This window comes from Perca flavescens, chromosome 15 (assembly GCF_004354835.1).
Source record: "Perca flavescens isolate YP-PL-M2 chromosome 15, PFLA_1.0, whole genome shotgun sequence".
NCBI classification, from domain to species: domain Eukaryota; kingdom Metazoa; phylum Chordata; class Actinopteri; order Perciformes; family Percidae; genus Perca; species Perca flavescens.
This window is the reverse complement of record NC_041345.1, coordinates 2,161,986-2,189,183: the sequence shown is the minus strand read 5'-3', so window position 1 is coordinate 2,189,183 and position 27,198 is coordinate 2,161,986. Positions and strand designations below refer to the sequence as shown.

Below are 27,198 nucleotides of genomic sequence, written 5' to 3'. Positions count from 1 at the left end.
GACCTACAGGTAATGTATGTTACCTAGACCTGCAGGTAATACATGTTACCTAGACCTGCAGGTAATGCATGTTACCTAGACCTGCAGGTAATACATGTTACCTAGGCCTGCAGGTAATGCATGTTACCTAGACCTGCAGGTAATGTATGTTACCTAGACCTGCAGGTAATACATGTTACCTAGACCTGCAGGTAATGCATGTTACCTAGACCTGCAGGTAATACATGTTACCTCATACATGTTACCTAGACCTGCAGGTAATACATGTTACCTAGAGTAAAGCACTGTAATTTGTATTTATTGACTGCTGTATGCATTGACTCCAAACACACTTTCAACCTGGGGAGCAGAGTTCGTGTCCTGGGGAAAACGCGTGATCGTGTCGAGGGAGGGGACAGAATAGAGCATAGAAATCAATGGGAGTGGGACGGAGAAATGTGTGTTTTGAGTGTGAGAAGATCTCCATTTGGAATTACGTAATGAAATGGCCTAGCCATGCAGATAATACATGTTACCTAGACCTGCAGGTAATGTATATTACCTAGACCTGTAGGTCATACATGTTACCTAGACCTGCAGGTGGAGTGCAAGCCTGCTCGCGGTGTAAAGCACATGTCTGCGACAGAGTCTGCGACAGAGTCCAAACAAAACGGGAGCGGGACGGGATTAGGGAGTCTTTCTCTCGGGATTTTGCAGGACAGGACTTTTTGGGAGGGCAGTCACGTGATCAAGATATGACAGGAGTATTTTCTTGTGCTCGGGATGGGATGGGATGGGAGCGACAATTGATTCCCGGGTCACCCTCTATACTGTATGCACCACGTTAACTGCAGCTGTATAGAGCGCAAATATCTGCATAAGGAGGAGGTCGGGGTTTCACGCCAGGGAGCAGAGCTCATGTCCCGGAAGAAGTTAAGAGGAAAACCTTTACTCAGGCAACCGGTGTTTTGTGTCCTGGGAGTACAACCCAAACCACAATCTTTTTGCTAATCTTAACCTATTGTTTTGGTGTCCAAACTTAACTGTTATCGCTGCATTACTGTCACCTTTTTGTCGGCTAAACTCTACTGTATATTTGCGTTTCTAGGTGCGGTGCCTCTGGTGGCCGTAGTAGTTATGACGGGAGCAAAGCAGTGCGCTAATCACTCCGCCCAAGTAGCAGTGCTTCGCCTTCTGAGAATATAGTTCCCAGTATGTATACACACAGACAGAGTTACGACCACGCACGGAGATGAGAAGGGTATGTATGGACTAAACTCAACTATCAACTGCCCCTGAAAGGGATACTTTTGTTGGCTAAATTTAACCGGAAAGACCACTTAACGGTCATGTGACCGGTCGTGATGAGACCTAATTTCGTAGGATATCATAGGAATTGTTGTGCATATGTTTTCGTGGGATGTCATACGAAGTTGTTCATGAGAATAAAACACATTTCTCTCTCTGTATGTGTGTGAGGATGGGTGTAAACAAACACACACACACACACACACACACACACACACACACACACACACACACACACACACACACAGTGTTTTTCTTCTTCCTGCGTTTTCTCTCTGCGTGACAGGCTCGTTTACCCAGTTCTGTTACATCACCTGCGCACACTGACGGAGAGAAATGGTTTGTGTGGGAAGAGGATGGACGTTTGGTGAATACATCATTTGGCTCTCTGTGTAGGCCTGTGTGTGTGTGTGTGTGTGTGTGTGTGTGTGTGTGTGTGTGTGTGTGTGTATGTGAGCACATTCTGTATACAGTGTACACATTTCAGAAAGATGGCAATTCAAAGTGCTTTACATAAAATTTAAAGAGCAGTTAAAAAAACATTTGTTAAAGAGAATATAAAAACAGCTACCGTAGAATAAGTAAGAATAAGTCTATGTGTGTGTGTGTGTCGCTGGCGTCTTGTTTAAAAGGTCCAGTGTGTAACATGTTTAGTCATTCATTATCAAAATCTGTGTTGCCCGTTCACAAACTTGTCCTTTTTCATCAATATTTACCTCCACCATCAATTCCAAGTATTCCTATTGGCTTGAAATTTAACATTTGCGTTTGCATAAACTGGGGTAGACGCTCCATATTCATGCTACATCTTGAAATACGTTAGCCGGTAAGAGACATACAGGACATACGTGTGTGTGTGTGTGTGTGTGTGTATATATAAGGGACATACAGGACATACTGCTCCACCTTTTCTGTTTTCTCTGTCACATGATAAACTCTCAGCTGCTGCTAATGATGCTAACGCTGCTAATGGGTATGGTAGCTTCCATGGAGGACCAAACGGATTCAAAATCCAAATTTCAGGAACAGGAGTCTGAAAAAGGAGATTGAAAAGAGCAGGAGACCGGCTTTTAGCATGAAGGCTACCGTAGCTGTAATACCTACTTTGAACTGCGTGGTGAGAGAGAGTTGATTGCGATATATGATCTCAATGCTAGATGGGAGAAATTCCCACACATTGGACCTTAAATTAAGGCAACTGATTGCAGTCAAACGTGACATTTTTCCCCTAGGCTGGAATGTAATTTTTCTCTGGCTGCATTAAACTTGAATTAATGCAGCCAGGGACAAACTTATTGCTTGTAAGTTATAAGCAAGTTTAATCAAAGTAAATTGCTTATCACCAATCGTTGCTGACCTTTGACCTTTGTACAAAAATCTGATTTGGACCTCTGAATATTAAGTTTAAGAATCCCTGCCCCAGGCCTTTTGAAAATTGCATTGCGATTCATTTTGTATCTCAACCGGTTATAATCTTAACACATTTATATTGATTTTTAACCGATTCTAGATGCATTGTTATTTAGAAACTAGTGTTGTGTCGATGTTTGGTTGCACCACAGAGACGTGAGGTTCCTCTTCATTACACGGGCGTACAGTAACCACACTAACCAGAATACTGTTGCAGAAAATGACGTTTCACTGTGGCCAATCAGTGAAAAGCATTACTCTTGTTTATAAAAAACTGTGCAAGTTGTAGAGGAACAAATTACAGGGTTACGGTTAGAATTAAAGGAGGCTCTAAATGGTGCTTTTTTTTTGCAAAATCATAATCATGACAAATGCTACAATTATTTTTGCGAACGTAACGTCAGTCACCACACAATGAGGGAAAGGTTTCAAGATTGCATCGCCATTCAATTTTTACCTCAACTGGTCCACTATACATCTCTACATTTAACAATCACAGAGTATCAGTGTGTGTATGTTTACATGTGTATGTCTGCTTGTGTGTGTGAGTGTGTTGCGTGCGTGTGCATGTGTGTGTGTGTGTGTGTGTGTGTGTGTGTGTATGTTTACGTGTGTGTGTGTGTGTGTGTGTGTGTGCGAGTGTGTTGTGTGCATGTTCATGTGTGTGTGTATATGTGTGTGTATGTATGTGTGTGTATGCATGTGTGTGTATGTGTGCGTGTGTGTATGTGTTTGTGTGTGTGTGTATTTGTGTGTGTGTGAAAGTGTGTGTGTGTGCATATGTGTGCGTGTGTGTCTGTGTTCTTGTTTAACTATATTCGTGGGGTCCAAAAACTGGGAGTCCAGTATACTTGTGGGGGTCCCTACAGCTTTGTGGGGCAAAAATTCTGGACCCCACAAGTTTAAAGGGCAGTTTGAGGGTTAAGACTTGGTTTTAGGATTAGGGATAGAATTAGGTTATGGTTAGGGTGAGGGTAAGGGTTAAGGTTAGGCATTTAGTTGTGATGGTTAAGGTTAGGGTAAGGGTTAAGGTTAGGCATTTAGTTGTGATGGTTAAGGTTAGGGTGAGGGTTAAGGTAAGGCATTTAGTTGTGATGGTTAAGGTTAGGGTAAGGGTTAAGGTTAGGCATATAGTTGTGATGGTTAAGGTTAGGGTAAGGGTTAAGGTTAGGCATTTAGTTGTGATGGTTAAGGTTAGGGTGAGGGTTAAGGTTAGGCATTTAGTTGTGATGGTTAAGGTTAGGGTAAGGGTTAAGGTTAGGCATTTAGTTGTGATGGTTAAGGTAAGGGTTAAGGTTAGGCATTTAGTTGTGATGGTTAAGGTTAGGGTAAGGGGCTAGGGAATGCATTATGTCATTGACGGGTACCACAAAGAAGTGCCACTAACTTGTGTGTGTGTGTGTGTGTGTGTGTGTGTGTGTGTTTGTTGTCTAATGTCTGGTTTCCTGTGTGTGTGTGCGGGGATGACAGGAAAATTATCCTCACCTCCGCTCTGCACCCTTTAATGAAAACCTTAAAGCAAATTAACTAAATTCTGTTTACAAGTGTGTGTGTGTGTGTGTGTGTGTGCGTGTGTGTGTGTGTGTGTGTGTGTGTGTAGAGAGAGAGAGAGAGAGAGAGATCGAGGCGGCCTGAGAACCTCTGAGTAGGTAAAAGGGATGTGGGTGGTTAAAGACAGGATATGGAGGGAGGGAAAGAGAGCGATGAATTGCAACGGGAGATTATAACAATCATTTCCAACTATCACTATCACTCAGTCATGTCGTTACACGCAGCTCTTAAAAAAAGCCCTCAACTCTCCTCGTGTTTTTATCTGTCCAGCTCTTGTCTAAAAGTATTTTTATTAAGTGTGGTGAAAGGAAATTCCTCGCTGTTTTCCAATGGCTGCCCTGCCCCGAATATTAATGCAGCGCAGACTAGCAGCTGAGTATATTTATTTTATTTTTCACAAAGCAGCAGCCGGACAGAGGTATGCGTGTGAAAAGAAACTTTAAAGCATAGAAAATATTATTTTCGCTCGCTCAAACAGAAATAAATAAACACACCAACCAGAAGCCTCGGGTCCTCTTTGGAATGTAGTAATTCGGAGTTTTTATGAATGAGTGCATTCATGCTTGGCCACGCCCCCCTCTCCCTCAAACCTCCGGCTCTCTTTCCGTGTTTGGAGCTGCCAAGCCCCGCCCCCTCCTCCCTCCCCGTTGGATGCTCTCCCTGCCTCCTGATTGGTCGAAGGAGTCCTGCGGTGGGCGTGGCTGCCATAAAAAGCACCGGGCTGATATAAAAGCAAGCCTCGCCAACTTTGATCGATGGAGTTTCTGCAAGTGATGGACGAGATCAAAGGAGCATCGTGCATTTGGGATTTAACCTTTTCGGACAAAAGCTCTTGTTTCTGAGCCTGTGGAGGATTTATTTTTCTGTGACACACTGTGTTATTGTTTTCTACTTTTTCCTCTCTCATCTTCTGCGGGAATCAGCTGACTGACAGCATGGGGACACTGCTTTTAGTTGCTGTCTTTCAGGCGCTGACAGTCGGCGTGGTAAGTTCATTTTCATGTAAACACAGAGGGGAAAAAGGAGACCGTGTGTGCACTCTACTTTGAGTGCCGTCTGTTTTCATAGCTTTCCCTCCATTTTGCTGTTGCATTTCAAAATAAAGGCAAAAAGAAATATTTCCTACTTGTTTAGCTGTACACAAGTGATTCATAATGCACGTAAGCACACTTAATTTCTCCTTCCATGACTCCATGTCTGACCGTAATCTTTGGACAATCTGTGGTGTAATATTTGTTTGTTTCCAAACTGGGGTTCGGGGGACCAACAGAGGTCTTTAAGGGGAGTTCCAGGGGGTCCTTAATAAGCAATATGAGCATCAGGATAGTTAAAGCTTATAAGAATGCCTTAAAAGTGCCTTTGAACTGTTATACTACTTTATATATGTTGTTGGTGATCGTGGAGCCACTGTGAACTGTTCTGTGTACAGTTGGGTAGTTAAATCTGTAATGATGCATCATGTTTTATAAGATCATCATATGCTCCGGATGTGAAATTGTCATCTGTAAAGTAACTAGTGACGTTAAAACTGTCAAATTCAATCAAGTGGAGTGAAAAAGTACAATATTTCCCACTAATATGTAATGAAGTAGTATTTACGTGAGAACACGCACTTAGTTACATCCACCACTGCCTATTTCTACCTCCGTATCCACAGTTTAGACACTCGTTTAAATCTAAATGAGCTGATGGAACTTGGTCTTTTAGGGTTGTTGTTGTTGTTGTTGTTGTTGTTTGGAGTTTCTTGACCTGAAAACCTGTCCCCTTTTTACAAAGTATACAGCGTGTACACAAGCTTCTATCTCTCTGTGGGTCCAAAATTACACTACTGTAATATTATCCAACAGATAAAAATAAACTTAAGTAAAGCTGATATGGACTCACTGCACTCTGTAAGTGACTTTCGGTTAGGGGATGTTTCGAGTGTTCTTACCCAATGATAACGCTAAAAATGGAAAGCGATTGTCACTGCGTTGTGTAACGCTGTATCTTTCAAAACCGAGACCCACGAGACCCAGTGACAGCGCACAGTTGGCCTGGGTTTAGACAGTGACAGCAGGACCTGGCCTGGGTTTAGACACACAGCAGGACCTGGCCTGGGTTTAGACAGTGGCACAGCAGGACCTGGCCTGGGTTTAGACAGTGGCACAGCAGGACCTGGCCTGGGTTTAGACAGTGGCACAGCAGGACCTGGCCTGGGTTTAGACAGTGGCACAGCAGGACCTGGCCTGGGTTTAGACACTGGCACAGCAGGACCTGGCCTGGGTTTAGACAGTGGCACACCGGGACCTGGCCTGGGTTTAGACAGTGGCACAGCAGGACCTGGCCTGGGTTTAGACTGTGGCACAGCAGGACCTGGCCTGGGTTTAGACAGTGGCACAGCAGGACCTGGCCTGGGTTTAGACTGTGGCACAGCAGGACCTGGCCTGGGTTTAGACTGTGGCACAGCAGGACCTGGCCTGGGTTTAGACAGTGGCACAGCAGGACCTGGCCTGGGTTTAGACAGTGGCACAGCAGGACCTGGCCTGGGTTTAGACAGTGGCACAGCAGGACCTGGCCTGGGTTTAGACAGTGGCACAGCAGGACCTGGCCTGGGTTTAGACAGTGCCAGAGTCAGGACCTGGCCTGGGTTTAGACAGTGCCAGAGTCAGGACCTGGCCTGGGTTTAGACAGTGGAAGAGTCCGGAAGGAGTGTGACTGTGGACAGTCCGTGAGAGTAGCTTATGTAGCAGCTGTGAGGGGAAGAGCGAGAGGAAAAAGAAATGGCAAAGATGGTGTAAAGTGAACTAAACACTGCCGCTTCCAGACCACCGTCTGGGAACCCAGAAGATGCAACATGTCAGCCTACCTAACGGAGGACAAGACCGACTGGCAGGCGCCGTCGTTTCCAAAGGTCTCTGTTTGTGGCCGTCCAGACTACAGCACGACCCCGGAGACTTCAAACCAAAACTGGGATCAGAAGTGTTTTCCAATTTCTGCGGTTTAGGGGCACGGAAACGCCGGAGCGTTGTGAAAGCGAGGCGTAACGTTGCAAAAGATGTTCACTTTCAAACCAAAATGTAGGAGTGTAAATGTAGTCTCGGACTGGCAGCTCGCTGTGGTCTCAATACCTGCTGGGAGTTTCAAGAAAAGATCCAATGCAAAAAGGCCTTTTTTTTTTTTTTTTTTTTTTTTTTTTTTAACTTTCTGCCAGATTCCAACTAGAATAACATTAAAAATCATGTTTTTAATGTTATTCTAGTTAGAATGTGCCAGATGTAATAAAGACATTTCACCTGTGTGCCTTGGATTTTTTTTTCTTGATGTTGACTTTGTTAATACGCCCCTACCAACGATGACAGACCACCGTCTCATTTGCACAAAGACTAGTTCCAAGAAGCTCCCCCCCAATTCTTCGTTTTTTCACCTGCTTGGATTTGTTGGAGAGTTGTGTGTGTGTGTGTGTGTGTGTGAGTGTGTATGGCAATAGAGAGAGGGAGGGAGAGACAAAAGATGCAGGAGGGTGGAGGTTGGTGGGGGATTTTGGGTCAGAGAGCGTTCCTTTCATCCCCGCATGCCCGGCGAATGCCAAGCGGAAGGCGACAGAGGGTTACAGATATCCCTGCGGGGCTCGGGGGACAGTGCTGGGTATTCAGCGAAAATGTTTAAGCCTCACACACTTTGAGGAATTTCTGTGATCTGTGTAACATGAGTCAAACTATTGTCCCGCTGGGTTCCAGTGTGGCTCCTCCCTTCTGAAGTGTGTTTGCCGGTATCCAGGTTAACTGAAGTGCACACTGTACCCCCCCTCTCTCTCTCTGTAGGTGACTGCTGGCTGTCCAGTGGTGTGCGAGTGTCCCGCGGGGTCTCCGTCTTGTCCCCCCGGGGTCAGCTCGGTGCCGGACGGCTGCGGCTGCTGCAAGGTGTGCGCCGCTCAGCTCAACCAGGACTGCCACGAAGGAAGGCCCTGCGACCATCACAAAGGCCTGGAGTGCAACTATGGCAACGATGTGGGCCGTTCCCATGGCATCTGCAGGGGTACGTACTAGGGCTGGGGGAAAAAATCAATTTGATTTAAAGATCGAGTTGGTATGTCAAATCGATTTCATATTTTCGAAAAATCGTCAGTCCAAATACAGTATGAATAATTTGGATGTTTAACAATCTTTGTTGCACACTGCACAGTGACTTTTCACTTAGAGAAAGGGTTTGCCTGTGCAATTTTGTTTATGTTATGCATGTCATATATTATCGCATATTTTTTTTTAGGGGAAAAAATCGCCCAGCTCTAGTACGTACCGAGGGGTTGATGCACAGACCGTGTACGTCGGGGGTTAGGGTTGGGCATCGTTTGGATTTTAACGATTCTGATTCCGGTTCTTCCTTCTGATTCCGGTTCTTATTGATTCTCGATTCCGATTCTTTGAGTGGTGGAGTTAAAACGGGTCACATGCTTATTTTGACAAATAAGAGGAAAGTTTTATTTTGATTCAACGGTGGTTTGCAGTTTTAAAGCTTTTTCAACGTAAAATAAAGCCAGAGTAGAGCACCGCTTACTGTGCTCCACGGCTGCAACACAACAAGCACCTGGTTGCTACGGAAACCCAAACTTGCGCATGTTAAATTGGGAAGTGATGGTCGGATTTAAAACCAAATCCTCCAAACGATTCCAATGAAGAAACGATTCCGATGGAATTGTAATTTTTGAAGGGCTGGGCATCGAGAACCGATCCCTAATCGGAATCTGTTCTCGATGCCCAGCCCTAGTCAGGGGTGTCATACTCAATTTCGCTAAGGGCCACACTGGAGAAAGAGAATCGCATCAAGGGCCAGACATGGAGAGTTTATTGACATGCTTTTATTTCATTGAAAAAGTCAAATATCTTTGACTCAATTATTGCATGTCTCATAGTCTTCTCACTCACAGTTTGCTCCACATAAAGCCCTGAATAAGTGAGGAAAATTGTTCCAAAGCCGTCCTAGAATTGAGCAAATCATGCAAAACCATGATTATATTTTCTCAGTATGCTACCACACAGCTGACCCACAACAAGCTCTTTCTCCGCCTGAATATTAAACTCTCTGCTTCTTCTGGGGGTCTAAAAGTTGGCAAATTTGCCTAATTCTGCTTTGAGTGTCAGGTTTCACGTTTTTTGGTTTTGCGCACAACTAGGTGGGCCAAAATATATTGTGAACTTAGATGGATATACGGGCCGGATCAGACTTTGCGAGGGGCCGGATTTGGCCCCGCGGGCCTTGAGTTTGACACGTGGTGTACGTGAAGCCAAAACATCTGGATCGCCCTCTGGCTGGCTGGCTGCACTATAGCTCATAAACCCCTTCCTCCCTCCACGTTAGCGAATAGGACATGGACCAAACAACAAAGTACACGTCAAATAATTTCTTCCCAAAGATGGTTTCTGTCATTTTAGGTAGTTCTGATCATAGGCGCCGATACCTAAGTGCTCCGGAGCTCGAGCACCCACGGAAAATACCGAGCACCCACGTGTGCCAGACTGCCAGTAGTCTACATTCATTTAAAATTAAACATTGCAGTTGGTGCTGAGTGGAGCGTCTGTCATAGTGTGATTGGTTATCTCCGTGACATTGATTCTTAATTTCCCACGAAGCTGAACTCAGTTACGTGTCAGTTAAACTTCTCCAATCCCATCTGTATCTGTGAGAAGTGGAGCTGTCCTGAGTTGAAAGCCTACTTCACGGTTTTATTATTGAGTCAATAGGCGTGTGTGTTTGTGTCGGCCGCTGTCCATTTCCTAGTGTTCTGAAATGTAAAAAATGTTTGACAACTTTTTGGGGGTTTTTAAAGGGTGTGGGCCTGTGAGCACCCACGGAGGAAACCATAAATCGGCGCCTATGGTTCTGATAACGCTGATGTTTGCTCAAGTGTTCATTGTTCTGGTCAGTTTGGTTTTTATTGGTTATTTGATGCTATTAAAAAAACGGGGTAAAACGTCATGATTGACAGCTGGGATTGACTCATGATTTGTCAGACGGGTGTATGGGCGGGACCTCCATACCCCGATCACTAATGTGCAAAAACAGGCCTCCAGGAAGTGGCCAAACGGTGGAATTACAACTTCCATTACTCTCACGTGATGCCCTTTGGCCCAAAAAGACTTACATGGCAAAAGAGACGGCTCGTAATCATTGGATACATTTTATCGAGCGTCACAACCACCGCAAAATGACTTTTCACTTTTAAGAATTCAATCCATTTGGTCCAATAACATTTGGAAAGTCTAGGCCGCACAGTGTGGAAGCAGTGGCGATCACCCAGGTTATTTTATACGCCGAAATTGAACTTTTTTGGCTTCATGAGCCACTGAGCAACTCTCAAACAGGGCTCCGCCTCGAACACTGTATCCAGGTTTTATTAAACATCCATGGTGCAGACACTGACAGCGAGTCTATTCCGAGATAATTTGGCTTCACTTTTGTACATACAGCAAACATCTCCTCACTATCTGCTAGCTGCCTGTCCCCTGAACACACTGTAAAAAACATCTCCTCACTATCTGCTAGCTGCCTGTCCCCTGAACACACTGTAAAAAACATCTCCTCACTATCTGCTAGCTGCCTGTCCCCTGAACACACTGTAAAAACATCTCCTCACTATCTGCTAGCTGCCTGTCCCCTGAACACACTGTAAAAACATCTCCTCACTATCTGCTAGCTGTCCCCTGTCCTGTAAAAAAAACACACTGTAAAAACATCTCCTCACTATCTGCTAGCTGCCTGTCCCCTAAACACACTGTAAAAAACATCTCCTCACTATCTGCTAGCTGCCTGTCCCCTAAACACACTGTAAAAAACATCTCCTCACTATCTGCTAGCTGCCTGTCCCCTGAACACACTGTAAAAAACATCTCCTCCCTATCTGCTAGCTGCCTGTCCCCTGAACACACTGTAAAAAACATCTCCTCACTATCTACTAGCTGCCTGTCCCCTGAACACACTGTAAAAAATGTGCTCTCTGTAGGCAGCCCAGGCTCCACAAACGCCAAAAAAAACAAACCGTGCCAACCTGCACCACCAAACATAAACAATGTTCCAGCCAATAACCGATAAGAAGGATTTGTTGGTGGGGGTTGGGGGGTTTAGTGTAAGGAAGGGAAGGGACAGGGGACGGGATGAGGAGGAGGGAGGGGCGAGCTAGCCTCGTTTTTATTTTAAAATACTTTGAACGTCAATAAGAAGTGACGTCACCCAACATCGCTTGGAGCACCTTTTTAAGTGGAACCGAAATGTGCGTTCTAATCCGGTCCGATTCCTACCGGTTGCATTGTGTAACCAGGTTTCGGTACCCAACCCTAGTGATGCATTGTCCATCTTTATATACAGACTATGATTGGGAGGCTGAAATACCCCTCCTCCACCAAGGCAGAGCTGGTGCTGGTTCGGAGCCAGAGCCTAGTTTCAAATCGGTTCTTTGCTTTTGGACAACCAAAGCACCAGCTCCGAACCAGTAAAAGTGGTTCTTAAGTAGCACAAAATCATTGCTGGGCCAGTACAGTACAGTACAGGCCAAAAGTTTGGACACACCTTCTCATTCAATGTGTTTCTTTATTTTCATGACTATTTACATTGTAGATTCTCACTGAAGGCATCAAAACTATAATTATACTATTTGCTTTTTTTGATAACTCTGCAAACCCTTGGTGTTCTCTCAATGAGCTTCATGAGGTAGTCACCTGAAATGGTTTTCACTTCACAGGTGTGCCTTGTCAGGGTTAATTAGTGGAATTTTATCCATTATTAATAAAGCAAAGGGTGACTACATTGAAGAATCTAAAATATAAGACATGTTTTCAGTTATTTCACACTTTTTTGTTAAGTACATAATTCCATATGTGTTCATTCATAGTTTTGATGCCTTCAGTGAGAATCTACAATGTAAATAGTCATGAAAATAAAAAGGAAACTCATTGAATGAGAAGGTGTGTCCAAACTTTTGGCCTGTACTGTAAGACCTGGCTCTGTGCCGGCTCTTTAGCTCTGTGGAAAAGCAAACCGGTCCTTTTGGAGGCTTGTCAGTCGAACCAACTCTGAACCGGCACTAGCTCAAGCTCTGAACCAGCACCTGGTTCTTGTTGGTGGTAAAGGAAGGAGAGAGAGAGAGAGAGAGAGAGAGAGAGAGAGAGAGAGAGAGAGAGAGAGAGAGAGAGAGAGAGAGAGAGAGAGAGAGAGAGAGAGAGAGAGAGAGAGAGAGAGAGAGAGAGAGAGAGAGAGAGAGAGAGAGAGAGAGAGAGAGAGAGATCAGATGCAGGGAGGAGTTGGGTTCAGATTGGGCTTTGAGTATGGGCGTTGATGAGGGAATGTGTAACTTCAGGGTGGGGAATCTGGCTTTCCGCGCCAAGCGGCTGGAGTTCTTTGATAGGGTCTCGGGGTGTTGAAGCCCGGGCCACGTTTCAAAAACCAGAGCACCTTCATGAGCTGGGCCTGAAACCTGGCCAAGTCCGGCTCAGTGTGTACAAAAACAGCCCCATGAAACACATGCATGCACAGTGGTATTTTTATGTGCGTGTTTATTTGGGGGTGTTTCTATATAAAGGGGTTGTTGCATGGGGAGTCCCACTCAGGGACGGACATCGTAAACAAGTCAAAATACCTTTTTGATCTAAGAATAGAGCTGGCTTCATAAATCTGGAGATGGTGTGTCTCTCCCTCTCTCCTTTGATCTCCACGCATCTGTGTCTTCACTCAAGTTTTCATCAGAGCTATAAAGAGTTGTAAAGTAAACTGAATCTAAATAAAAGCTTTTTTTGGTCACTTCTCAACATTTTTGTCACTTTTTCCTTGACGATTATTTTGTGCTTTTTTTACGTTTTATTTATTTATTTATTTTTTCAAATGCTCAATAAAATTGAATAAAACACCCAAATTCAATTTAAGTAGTAAACTGATCATATATTTAACTTGTGAAGAGCGTTGTATGGAACCATCCATGTAATTTTGTTTTGACAATTTGGTTGACAGAAACCCAAATTTCGGATATAGAAACCTTTTGAAAATGGGTCAGATTTGACCCGAAGACAACACAATTAACAATTCCACATCACAGCTGTTCTCCGTGCATGTATTCTGGATGTATATGTAGCTACAAACGTCTGAGATATTATACCTGGCCCTGACAGAAACCAACCAAAACTAAATATATACTAACTCAAACTAATCTAAAGCAGCTAGCAAACACACTCTGAAAACTAACTCAAACCAGTCCTTCCAGAAAAATGCATTTTTTTGTTATTGTTGTGGGGCAAAAATCCTTGATTATGCGGCACGTTTTCTTAAAAAATGCGATGGAATATGCTCTATATGATATTTATGCAATTGTATGTATTTGTTTTTTTTTTTTTTCATGTTCACGTCACGTAATTACTTTCTTACGTTCCTATGGCAACAGGGGAAAATGGCTGCTCTTGTGTGAAGTAAACGCAACATTTTTCAACTTTCTGCTAAGATATCTTACAGGACTTTTTTGCAACGAAAATGCAGGGATTATGAAATCATGCAAGACCTGCATATTTTGTGCGGAAATCGGCAATTTATGCGGCGAAAGTGTGGCCTATTTGATAAAATACAGCCCGCCCCTCCCTCCCCCACATAAATATGCAGACTTTGGCTGATTATGTGTTGAATTATGCGATCACATAATCGCATTTTTCTGGAGGGACTGTCAAACAAAACTAAAACTAGCAAACGCACTCTGAAAACTATCTAAACTGAAATCAAATTGAAAAGTTAAAACTAAATAAGAACTAGGCATGTCCCAATCAGCTTTTTTGGCTCCCGATCTAAGTTTTTTAAAAATATTGAATATTTGCCGATACAGAGTCCCAACCCGATACTTGTATTTGCCTAGATAATAGAGCTGCACACCGGGTTTTTTTGTTTACGAAAATAACTAAGTAAACAAAGTAAGCTTAATACATTGAACTCAGTGCAGCTAGCATTTTTGTAAAACACATAAAATGAACTTCTGCTTAGAATGGTGTAGAATTTAGACATTAATGATCGGAGTAAGGAGATTGGGGGCTTTCTTTGGGAATACAGTCATCTTAGACATTTGTAGGCAGGGTTATTATAGTGAACTACCTCCACAGCGCTGCGAAAGAGGGTCTGGCTAGTCCATACTAGCATTTTCCTGTCCGAGCCCGACAGTTAAAATCTCATTTTTTTTCTCATCCTAACGACACATGTACGTGTGTTTGTGTGACAGTTTTTATGAAGCAGCTGTAGGAAGGTATTCAGAAATGTCAACCGATGAGGTCATCACACACACACGGGACAACAAGCGCACGTTAACACAGGCGCACACCTACATAATAATCTGTTTTAAATTTAAAATGTTCAATGCCTTATCGTGCTGATGTGACCGAGCCCGACCCGAACCCCAACATCATTTCTAAATATCTGTCCCGGCCTGGGCACTTTTCGGGCATCCATCCTCTAAGGCCCGTATCGGCTTGGATCCGATACTTCTTGATCTGATCGGGACATCACTAATAAAAACTAATCGAAAATTCAAAACTGTAATTAATAACCCTGCTTCAGAGTTTTCCAGACTAATTGATATCTGACCCTGACTTTCTGTCTTCTTGCTTTCCCCTCAGCGAAGGCAGAGGGCCGCTCGTGCGAATACAACGGGCGGATTTACCAAAACGGCGAGAACTTCCACGCTGGCTGCAAGCACCAGTGCACCTGCATCGACGGAGCGGTGGGCTGCGTGCCCCTTTGCCCCAGCCACGTGCCGCTGGCGTCCCCTTCCTGTCCGGCTCCACAGCTGGTCAAAGTGCCGGGCCAGTGCTGCCTCACCATCGACTGCCACAAGGGAACCACCCTCGTGCCCCCCGTGCACCGCAGACCCCAACCTCCAGCTTACCCGCCTTACCCGTTCATTCCCTATCCGGCCTACCCCTTCCCGAAGCCTTATCCGAAACCTTACCGGAAGCTGTACCCCTACAAACCCAAAAAGGAGAAGGACACCCTGGGGAACGAGCTGGTGGAGGTGGAGGTGGGGCTGGGGGGCGGGCGCAAGTGGGACAAGCCACGTGGAAACAAGCACCTGGCGGGTAAGATAGGCCGCCGCCATGTCGCCTCAGAGCGCCGTCTGTTTCCTCCACGCAGTAAAAGCATCATGTTTACGTTTTAGCCATTTTAGCTCCAGCTGACGCACAAACGGCCTCACTGTGAGCCTTTCCCTCTGCATCTACGCATGTGTGTGTGTGTGTGTGTGTGTGTGTGTGTGTCAGCATTTATGTGAGGCTTGTTTTCCACTGGCTCCTTGCACACCAGAGGTGCTCACACACACACATACGCACACACATACGCACAGCACATACCTCTGTCACCCAGCTTTCCCCTCTCTGTAATCACCCACTCTATGCGTCAGTGTTGCCTGTTCCCTGAATGAAGCTAGTGTGCTTTGCATCTCTGGACCTCTCCTTTCCCCTCTCTCTCTCTCTCTCTCTCTCCCTCCTTCCCTCCCACCGGCCCTGTTTCACCCCTCCAGCTTTAACTTTTGGACGATCTCGCTCTTCTTTTCTCTGACTCTCCATATGTCACATCGCCCCCCCATTGTCCTCTCATGCGTCCTCTTGTTTCACCTCTCCTAGCCTGGAAACAGGTGGGCGATCAGTGTGCGGTTCAGACGACTTCGTGGTCCCAGTGTTCCCGGAGCTGTGGGATGGGTGTCTCCTCTCGTGTTACCAATGACAATGCCCGCTGTAAGCTGATCAAGGAGACGCGTCTGTGCAACATTCGGCCCTGCAGCTCCATGTCTTTGCCTGTCAAGGTGAGGAATGTGTGCTAAGATTCTCAGGCTACATCCATTCTACTACATTTTGGTCAATAAAATGAGCTGCTGCGTTCGCCGATAGTTTTTTCCCGGCATTATTTACAGACAGGCGTCCACAGGCAGCTCTGTGTTGCTGGAGATGCTGCACCCATCCATATGATGCACACTGCACACATAATTTGGGTGATATGAATGTAAGATGATCGCAGAAGTGACACTGATCTGTGTTTTTGTTTATTATTTTTTAAAGAAATGGCAGAGCAGATTCTGAAAACAAATCCAATGTGGCGGGGTTTTACATTTGTATTTTGTTATATCGGCTCAAGAAAATCGGCAGCCCGCATCGGTCATCGGCTAAGGCTGATGGGGAAAAAAAACGGTATCGGCATCGGCAATAGTGATCGGTCGATCCCTACTGTCTTCCCCAACTCCCCACTTTCCACTCTGCAACTGTCCTATCCATTAAAGGCCAAAAAATGATCTTACAAAAACAAAACTAATATCTTTTGCTACATTTACATCTACTCTACTCCGCCGTTTCCGAGCCCCTAAAACGGAGACATTTGGAAACACTGCTGCCCCTGTTTTGGTATGAAAACTCTGGGGTTGCTTTGTAATGTGTGACTCCACTCTGTGACAGTCACTGCATGCGAGCTTTCGCGCGCCAATGTGACGTCAAAACAGAGTAGACCAGGAGTACGTAGACCAGAGGTTGCGCACCACTCCATTTGTTTCAGCGGTGTGCGACTGTAGTATCTGGACTTCTAACGGACCTTTTATAAACTTTGTCTTAAGTCTTTGGGTAACAAAGAAACCCAGATGAACTTTAGCCTACATTCGTTGGACACTTCTCTGAAGACATCTGGGATGCATTATCAATGGACCCTTAGACAGAGCCAGTTGGCTTGAAGCCATTGGTCAGTTATCGATCACAACCCCAATCTATGGAACATAGATATGTGGTCCACACACAAAGAACTTTAGAGTGACTTTTGAGAATCTGGGTAGCTGTCGCTCTCCGAGCTCTGCAGGGCTTGTCAATTGATGCTGATTTCTTGGATGTGAATAAACCTTTATAATCAAGAAACGGTATCGGCGGATTCCTTTCCACACAGCATTACAGCATCGCTACCAATTACACCACACGACAAAGCGGAAACCGGAAGCGTGGACGAGTTCGAGGGTAACGTGATGCCAGGACTCTCAGAGTGACTGCAGGTCTCTCTGGTAAACTTACCGGGTTAAGATGAGTTCTTTCATGGTAAATGAAAGGCTGGATCCCACCAAGTAGCTCATCCAATCAAATTCGGAGCATTGACGGCAACGCTGCTGCCAGTTCTGCCGTTGTTTACCTTTTTCTTCTTCTTCTAGTCCGTAGAAAAAGCTAAGTCTGTAGCCCTTCCTCATTAGCGCCATTAGCCATAGCGTCATTAGTAGGGCTGTGCTCGACTGAAGAAATTCTTAGTCTACTATAACACTCATTCGACTGTATCGACTATTCGATTAGTTGATTTAATCGACAGATCTGTAAATCTGAGTTTCTCCGCAAAGAGTCGTGCTAAAAGCACCACTTTAATTCTTGTGTTTACCAGAGATGTGCTCGTACGGTTCTTGGAAATAAATCATTTAGCATGAAAACGGCATCAAACATAACTAATAAACAAAATCGAAGTTGACTAAACCAAAACCACCGATTAGTCGACTAATCCACTGAGAGGGAGCAGCCCTAATAAATAGTCATGGCGATCCCCTGACGTCACACTGGCGCTCGACAGGTCGACTGCAGCGAGTATACCGCACGTTTGAGGGAGCATTTTAACAGATTTTGGGGAGAAATAGGACACTTGGCAGTTTAGGAAACTGTATCAGTAGAGGAAAAAGTCAAATTGTCTTTAGAAAGTTAGTGTTTTCTTCATGGATGGAGAGTAGAATCATTTGGATTCAACAATGGACTCCAATTTTTACAGCCAAAAAAATAAAATAAAATTAAAATGTTAAAAAAGGTTCACAGAAACTTAAATAAATATGAGTGAACATACTGCTTCCATGTCCCATTACAACCCTGTCCACAGTGTTGACTCTGCAACAGACCGGATATGGACGGTGATACTCAAAGGATAGATTTGGGGCTAGTATCACTGATGATACATCTACACTACTACAAAAAAAACCAGTAAAAAAACCATTTTGACCCAGAAGGACAACAAGTGCATGGCCGACCAGAAGACAACACCAGGGTTAAAAATGAAAACGTACGTGCAGATGAAGCCTCGTGAAGGGATAAATTGCATTCCAGCCACCGTGCTAAATACATTCAGGAAAGGATCGCTCTCAAGGGCTCTGATTGGTATTAATATCACGGCATGTATACACACCCCACCCCTGAATCCCCGCTGTTGCTGAAGCCCTTTCGGGTCCATTCGGTCTATTCACGGTTCTGTTGCTGTGTGGAAAACATCCCCAGCAGGATGACGACAGAGCCAAATTAGACTGGTTCCTGTGGTTGGCCTGCTAGAAATGACAGTTATTCAAAACTTAAAGTGCGCATATTATGAAAAAAAAACACTTTTTCTGGGATTTGGGGTGTTCTTTTGTGTCTCTGGTGCTTCCACACACATACAAACTTTGAAAAAAATCCATCCATGGTGTTTTGAGTGAGATCTGGTTTCTGAATGTGTCCTGCCTTCAGTCTCCTGGTGAGCTGGTCAACATCGGCTCGGACTGTGACGTCACAGTCCGAAATGAGCTGGCTAACCACAACCGTTAGCTCGTAGCGTTAGCATGCTAATGCTAGCATGCTACGTCGTTCTCAATAGCAAAGCACTGCTACAACACACACAAGTTCACCATAATCTACAAAAGAACTACTTACATGTGCGCCCTCATTTAGAAGTCTCCCAGCTGATCCTGCCTTGGAACTGACCAAAGTTGGAGAAACAGGCTTTGTTTTACTGTCTCTAGAGTTAGCTAGCTGACATGATCTACATCTGAGCTACTGAGCATGTTGAGTGCCATCAAAGATAGTACAGAAGAAGAAGATGAAAAGAGGTCTCACTCTGTAGCTAAAACAGAAACCAGGTGAAAAGAGGATCTGCAGCAGTGAGAGAGAGCTGTGCAGTACAACAAAAATATGGTGTTTTTAGAAAATTAAACCATGTAAACCTATTCTGGTACAACCTTAAAATACAATTATGAACCTGAAAATGAGCAGAATATGGGCGCTTTAAACAGTTAGTTCAACATTTTGGTAGTCTCACATTGCCAGATCTATCTCCACAGCGCTGTAGAGGAAGGTCTGGCTACATTGTGGGAGAGGAGAAAAAAAAAAGCTCGCCAGACTGTCCGACAGCCGATTAATCGGGTTGGTGTTTCAGCGCCTTAAAGCTCACTGATTAACACGTTATATCTTGACGTTCTTAGGGGGTTCACGTGCCGGACTATGTCTTGGATGGGGCCAGTAACTTCCTGGGGGCTCTGCGGAGGCAGGATGTAGTCCAGCAAATACCATATGTCCGTCTAAATCTGCGATAGCTTTAAAAAAAGAAGCAAAATATTAATATATAACCCAAACCCTGACCTGTTATTGTCATCTTTTCTGTTTTTAACAGCCGAAAATCCCCTTCTTTGTTAAATACCACGACAAGAATTAGTTTGACATAAACTGCAGAACTTTTAAGAGCTGTTGTGACAAAAGAAAACAATGTGTGTCTCTGTGTGTGTGTGTATGTGTTTGTCTGTGCATGTGTGTCTCTGCGTGTGTGTGTATGTTTGTCTGTGCATGTGTGTCTGTGTGTCTCTGCGTGTGTGTGTGTGTGTCTCTGCGTGTCTGTGTGTGTGTGTATGTGCATGTGTGTCTGTGTGTCTCTGCATGTGTGTGTGTGTGTGTGTGTGTGTGTGTGTATGTGTTTGTCTGTGCATGTGTGTCTCTGCGTGAGTGTGTGTGTGTCTCTGCGTGTGTGTGTGTGTCTCTGCGTGTGTCTGTGTGTGTGTGTATGTGCATGTGTGTCTGTGTGTCTCTGCGTGTGTGTGTGTGTATGTGTGTCTGTGTGTGTGTGTGTGTATGTGTTTGTCTGTGCATGTGTCTGTGTGTCTCTGCGTGAGTGTGTGTGTGTCTCTGCGTGTGTGTGTGTGTGTGTGTCTCTGCGTGTGTCTGTGTGTGTATGTGCATGTGTGTCTGTGTCTCTGCGTGTGTGTGAGTGTGTCTGTGTCTCTGCGTGTGTCTGTGTCTCTGCGTGTGTCTGTGTCTCTGCGTGTGTCTGTGTCTCTGCGTGTGTGTGTGTCTCTGCGTGTGTCTCTGCACGTGTATGTGTGTATGTGTTTGTCTGTGCATGTGTGTCTGTGTGTCTGTGTGTCTTTGCGTGTGTGTGAATGTGTCTGTGTCTCTGCGTGTGTCTGTGTCTCTGCGTGTGTCTGTGTCTCTGCGTGTGTGTGTGTCTCTGCGTGTGTGTGTGTGTCTCTGCGTGTGTCTGTGTGTGTTTGTCTGTGCATGTGTGTCTGTGTGTCTGTGTGTCTTTGCGTGTGTGTGAATGTGTCTGTGTCTCTGCGTGTGTGTCTGTGTGTCTGTGTCCCTGTGTGTGTGTGTCTGCGTGTGTCTGTGTCTCTGCACGTGTGTGTGTGTGTGTGTTTGTCTGTGCATGTGTGTCTATGTGTCTCTGCGTGTGTGTATGTGTGTCTGTGTGTCTCTGCGTGTGTTTGAGTGTCTGTGTCTCTGCGTGTGTCTGTGTCTCTGTGTATGTGTTTGTCTGTGCATGTGTGTCTGTGTCTCTGCGTGAGTGTGTGTGTCTGTGTCTCTGCGTGTGTCTGCGTGTGTGTATGTGTGTCTGCGTGTGTGTATGTGTGTCTGCGTGTGTGTATGTGTGTGTGTGTGTGTGTGTGTGTTTGTCTGTGCATGTGTGTCTGTGTGTCTCTGCGTGTGTCTGTGTCTCTGCGTGTGTGTGTGTCTCTGCGTGTGTCTCTGCACGTGTATGTGTGTATGTGTTTGTCTGTGCATGTGTGTCTGTGTGTCTGTGTGTCTTTGCGTGTGTGTGAATGTGTCTGTGTCTCTGCGTGTGTGTCTGTGTGTGTCTGTGTCCCTGTGTGTGTGTGTCTGCGTGTGTCTGTGTCTCTGCACGTGTGTGTGTGTGTGTGTTTGTCTGTGCATGTGTGTCTATGTGTCTCTGCGTGTGTGTATGTGTGTCTGTGTGTCTCTGCGTGTGTTTGAGTGTCTGTGTCTCTGCGTGTGTCTGTGTCTCTGTGTATGTGTTTGTCTGTGCATGTGTGTCTGTGTCTCTGCGTGAGTGTGTGTGTCTGTGTCTGCGTGTGTCTGCGTGTGTGTATGTGTGTCTGCGTGTGTATGTGTGTCTGCGTGTGTATGTGTGTCTGTGTGTGTGTGTGTTTGTCTGTGCATGTGTGTCTGTGTGTCTCTGCGTGAGTGTGTGTGTGTGTGTCTCTGCGTGTGTCTGTGTGTATGTGCATGTGTGTTTGTGTGTCTCTGCGTGTGTGTGTATGTGTTTGTCTGTGCATGTGTGTCTATGTGTCTCTGTGTGTGTGTGTGTGTGTGTGTGTGTGTGTGTGTGTGTGTGTGTGTTTGTCTGTGCATGTGTGTCTGTGTGACTCTGTGTGTGTGTCTGTGTCTCTGCATGCATTTGTGTCTGTGTGTGTGTGTGTGTCTGTGTGTGTATCTCTCCTGAACACTGAACCTGCGACACCGTGGCTGCCTGCTGCACTCAGCTGCCCTTTGCTCGGAGATTTAAAGAGCCCTCGAGTCCCCCACGCTGCTTCTCTCTCCCATTTCATCCCAAACATCCTGCCTCTCCGTGAGCCACTCGTGAGCCTGATGGCTTGTTATGCACCTGTTTCTCTGCGCTCTCCAAATGTTTGCAGAGCTGCCGCGTGGGTGTTAATGTGCATCAGTGTCGATCCTTCACTATCGCTGGCATGTCCCGGTCTCTCTCTCCGGCACTCATCGGTTGTTCTGACCTTTATTTGGTCTCCCCCCTGTCTCTGTGCTTAACTGCATTAACTCTGTTTTTCACGTCTCCAGGCTTGTGTAATGAGTTATTTCATTTTGCCGTGCGGTATGGCAGCTCGGCAAATGGTCCTGTGATCCTGTAAAGCTTTCAGTGGAAAGCAGTGAAAGCTTCGCAGCTGAACGAAAACTAAAGACGCTAGCGGCACATGGCTCTGGGCACGGCTTAAAGTGGGCTTTTAAGCTTTTAAGCTACCTATGATTGTTTGATTGCTAACGTTAGCTCAAAACGCCGTTAGCATCTTGTAGGCTACTTGTCGCAAAATGACGCATGCGCGACTCACATCTGCTCTCGTCGCAAAGTGACACACAAGTTGAACAGGTGAAGATCACGTTGAAATTGTATTAAATTTTATAGCATTTGAAGAAAAAATTGATGAAAGAACGTTGAAAAATAAGTGACAAATGTTGGAAAAAGCTTAAAAAACGTGGTTAAAAAAAAATCAACGAAAACAGAAAAAAAAAGCACAGAAAAAAAGCGGCAAACATCGAAACAAAAGTGTATAGTGTAAGTGTAATGTATTTATATTCTATTTTGACCCAGAAAAACTAAAAGTTGCATTGTCGACGGGAAGACAACACAAGGGTTAATCCAAGGTCCAGGAACTCCGTTCCGGTGTTGTGTCGAACTCTGTTTCCCCGTCGAGATCTGACCTACCTGAACCTGAACCTGAACCAAACCCTAACTACGGCAGGAGGGGGTGCTAAATTCGGAATTTCACTATTTTTCGACCGGATGTCCGTCCCCTTCCTCTGTCTCTGTGTCGGGGTTCTAACCTCCGGTGGATTTGTGAGGACTATGGTTAACTGCTCCTCAGATCTCTGCACGGTAAATCCAGACAGCTAGCTAGACTATCTGTCCAATCTGAGTTTCTGTTGCACGACTAAAACTACTTTTGAACGTACACATTCCACCAAAACCAGTTCCTTCCTGAGCCTATTTTAAAGAAGCAGAGTGGCTCCGTCCGGAGACGATTGGGATTGGTTTAAAGAAATGCCAATAAACCAGAGCACGTTTTTCTCCCATCCCAGAATGCTGTGGACTAGACAGACCCTCCTCTGCAGCACTGTGAAGGAAGGTGTGGTAATGCGAGACCATAGAGCCGCTAGCATGGCTGAGCTGGCTCAGTGATTTTCAACCACTGTGCCGCTGCACACTGGTGTGCCGTGAGAGATCGTCCTGTGTGCCGTGGGAAATTATTAGATTTTACTTATTTGGTCCAACAATTTTTTTTTATTGAGTTACTGCAATTATGCCAGCAGTGCAGTAATTTTGAGACCAAAATTTGAGAGTGTGCGACTGAATTTGACATCCAATCGCACATGTGCGACCAGTAAATTTGCCCCCTTTTTTTACACGTTAAACGTTGACATTTCGGTACCTGAGAGCGCGTAAGCCCAAGCTTATCTGTCCTCTCTGAAACACCGAGACAGAGAGCAGAGCTCTGACACACACGCACACACGCAGAGCTGCAGACGGTGCAAACTACGTCGGCTCTGAAGTTTTGTGGAAGTCACAGTGAGTCACGGAAATGCTGATAAAGTGGTTTCAGGTGTGGTTACAGTTTTTCATAACTTCACTCAGACAGCGTTTGCTGTGATATGATATTAATGGCGAGCCGAAAGCGGTCGCGGTGCTGTTGACGTTACACTTCGGAGCCGAGCAGGCACAGCAGTGGTTTCTGTGCCCTGGTGACTGACTGATAGGCTGAGGTTGTAAGGCAAGGCAACTTTATTTCTACAGCACCTTTTGGTTGTGCCCCTAAAATTTTCAGTTGGGGGCCACTATGCTCCTAATGAAAAAAGTGAGTCTGGAGCCCTGCTGCCACCTTTCGCGCGCATCCCGCAGTGACAGGATGTAAGCAACCGGGCCGAGATCATCGATGTAAGCCTGCAAAAGCGATGGATACATTTAAAAAAAAAAGGAAAAATGCAGATTCTTATTATTAGGCTACAATGTGTCATTTTTGGTTGGTGGTGTGCCGCGGGATTTTTTTTATGTAAAAACTGTGCCGTGGCTCAAAAAAGGTTGAAAACCACTGGCCTGTCTGACTGAAATCTCTCTCCCTCTCTCTTCTCTCTCCCCCCCCTCCACAGAGAGGAAGGAAGTGCTCCCGTACCCACAAGGCCCCCGAGCCTCACCGCCTGTCCTACGCCGGCTGCCGGAGCTCTCGCCTGTACAGGCCCAACTACTGCGGCGTGTGCCGGGACGGCCGCTGCTGCTCGCCCCGCCGCACGCGCACCGCCGGCGTGAGCTTCGCCTGTCCCGACGGCGAGCGCTTCAGCCGGGCCGTGATGTTCATCCAGTCCTGCAAGTGCAGCGACGAGTGCAACCACCTGAACGAGGCCGCCATGCCTCCTCAGCGATGGCTCTACGGAGACACACACAAGTTCATCGACTAGTGGGATCATCCTCTCCCCCCTAAACCCCCAAAAAACCCTTCATTCCCTCACAACAAGACTCTAACCCCTCCCCACACCCACATAGTGATCCCCAATATACAATAGCTGTCCTTAGTGTATCTATATGAGTAGACGCAAGCGAGGTGAACACGTCATCAAAACGTCTTTTCTGATTTTTTGGGGGGGAATGGGGAAAGGAATCTGCCTTGGAAAGAGCAAAGTGACAACCGGCTGCCAAATGTCCCCTGAACTCTGAGACTTTTTGTTGGGGACACTAGGAGCAAAAGCTGACACACACACACACACACACACACACACACACACACACACACACACACACACACACACACACACACACACACACACACACACACACACACACACACACACACACACACACACACACACACACACACACACACACACACACACACACACACACACACACACACTTGTCCATGGACCACAGATGTAAATTAGCTGTATAGCTAACTCTGGTACAGGGCTTGAACTGTGCCTGGTCCCTGACAAATAAACTAAACACACACACTTCTTGTGTTGATGGTGTGGACTCCCATCCCAGTTAACAGACCAGCCAAAAGTGAAGCTGGTCTGACTTTCGTTGCTTTGGAGCCAAATATGAAACCTGCTGGACGTCTGTGCACTCCAATAACGTAGTTCTGATGAAAATAAAAACTGTGATCGTGTTCGGCAGAAGACGGAGGAGCATCTCGGATGTTTTCACAGGGGGTGCGTGTCGGGCTCGTGTCTTTTTATGGTATTTATTCACTGGTATTTATTGTGGAGACCGCCAGGAGGACGCAGTGGCCTGCCACCGGGGGAAGGCTGCATTGTTTTGGGAGCCTCGCCCGTGGCTGAACTTATCGGGGGATCTGACAGAGAGACAGAACAGCTGAGAGCTGTCAGCCATGAGAGGGAGAGGACTCCCCCACCACAGATCCAGGGCTTGACCCCATGGGGGTGAAAGCCATTTCTAATGACGGATGATGAAGGCTACAGGAGAAGAGACAGAGTCCAACCTGATGGGTTGAGGCTTTGCATGCATTAGTAGAGGGGGGGGGGTGGTATGTCCAAAGGTTGTTTACCCAGCTGGACTCGTCCCCTGCCTTGCCTTGCCTCGTGAGAAACCGAGACATTTAGCAAGCAGCAGAAGAACAAGCCTGGGATTCTGGCGCCAAGACGTGGACCGCCTGATTCTCTGCAAATTACAATCCTGACTCTGAAGTGGCAGCGAGAGAAAATCCGCCACTCTGGTTTGTTTTTTGCTTTTAAAACTACTGCGTGTACCGAGGTAAACGTGTCATTTGTGACTTGCGGCGGTTGGAAGCGCTCTCTGTGAACAATCCGGCCTGTAATCTCACAGCTCGCTGAAAACCAAACGATAACTTGTTCATGTTTGAGGGTTTGTTTTCTGAGAAATGCTGCAGAAGGCCACATTGTCAGATGGCCATGGCCCGAGGCCAATAAAAACCTAATCCTGAGGACATTTCAGAGAGAGGGGCTTACATCTGTATTCTTTAATCTTTTCTGTGGCCAAAATCCTTTCACTATGACTGAAGAACCCTTGCAACTTGGGTTCAACTTCACGCACCTTAGCCTAGATTCAAGACCCTTTATCTCACAGAGGGACTCCTTTGTATCTGTACTGAATACACATTTTAAATGGGTGATTCTAGATTATCTGAAGCACCATTTTATTATTTCAAAGATGTTTTTTTTCCCCCTCTTGTGCCATAAGATAGTGGCTTAGACATTAAGTTTTTTTTTTGTGAAACTACGGTGGGCTTTTTATTTGTTTTTTAGTTGCCTCAATGCCTGACAACCTCATTAGGGGATTTTAAACGTGATTAAAAAGAAAAAAAGTTTCGTAATTGTACACCATTGCTATTGTAGATGCTGTGGTGTTGGTACTGTATGTCTAGTTATGTTTAAGGACATTTTAGAGCAGCTATGTACAGATGCATTGTTACCTTCTTTGTAGTTCTATCTGCTGTATAAGGGCCAATCCTTTGACCGAGTTATACTGAAGTAGTAAATGTGTAGTTTAGCACTGAACAACGCATGGTTCAGATCCTTTACGAGCATTAAGTGCCAATTTGAAAGCGTGATTGTATGTCTACAAGTGTACATTAAAACCATGTGTAAAAATAAAATCTTGTTCACGTTTGTAACTACTTCTGTTGGAAACTGTTTGCCTAACACATTGGATTTTAGAGTTGGAATGAGTTCACCATTTTGCATTTTTAATAAACATTTTCACTCCTACACTTGGTCTTGTACATTGAACAAAAGTCATGATTTTCCCATCAACTGGCCGACTGCTTGGCCTCCTATATTGCTGCTTGTAGTTTTCTCCATTTCTCGCATTGTAGCCCAAAATAACTTACAGAAGGACCCCAAAGTACTTAATATGCAACTAAACTGTTTTACCGACTGACTTCCTTCAGAGGAAAATGTACTGGTTACGTCAAATTCATAACTTACACACAATGTAACAACTAAAACCATATGCATCATTATTCATTAAACTGCGATACTGTTGTCATTAGGAACCCAGCAAAACTGCCAAATGTTGAGATCAGATGATTGGCTCTAGAGATATTTGAAAGACACGCACACAGATTCCTCAATTTAAAGTTAGACATGACTAAATATGGTTTAAGATAAATGCCAATATCTGCATGCTAGTTACATGCTCACACTTAGTGTTAATAGCACATGC

The 27,198-nt window shown here is 45.3% G+C and overlaps 1 protein-coding gene across 1 annotated transcript; it reads left to right on the top strand.

Moving 5' to 3' along the window:
• The first annotated feature begins 4,961 nt into the window (after positions 1-4,961).
• On the top strand, positions 4,962-24,778 carry si:ch211-106h11.3 (protein CYR61). The gene is made up of 5 exons (XM_028599527.1): positions 4,962-5,234; positions 8,052-8,265; positions 14,862-15,320; positions 15,864-16,042; positions 24,150-24,778. The coding sequence occupies exons 1-5, from the start codon at positions 5,184-5,186 to the stop codon at positions 24,453-24,455; spliced, it is 1,209 nt and encodes a 402-aa protein (XP_028455328.1). The 5' UTR covers positions 4,962-5,183; the 3' UTR covers positions 24,456-24,778.
• The last annotated feature ends 2,420 nt before the right edge of the window (positions 24,779-27,198 follow it).

Bases quoted from the DNA above. Each gene is read 5' to 3' on its own strand.
- si:ch211-106h11.3 (XM_028599527.1), top strand. From the start codon at position 5,184: ATGGGGACACTGCTTTTAGTTGCTGTCTTTCAGGCGCTGACAGTCGGC. The intron at 8,266-14,861 runs GTACGTACTAGG...CTTTCCCCTCAG, and splicing joins TTCCCATGGCATCTGCAGGG to CGAAGGCAGAGGGCCGCTCG. The intron at 16,043-24,149 runs GTGAGGAATGTG...CCCCCTCCACAG, and splicing joins CCATGTCTTTGCCTGTCAAG to AGAGGAAGGAAGTGCTCCCG.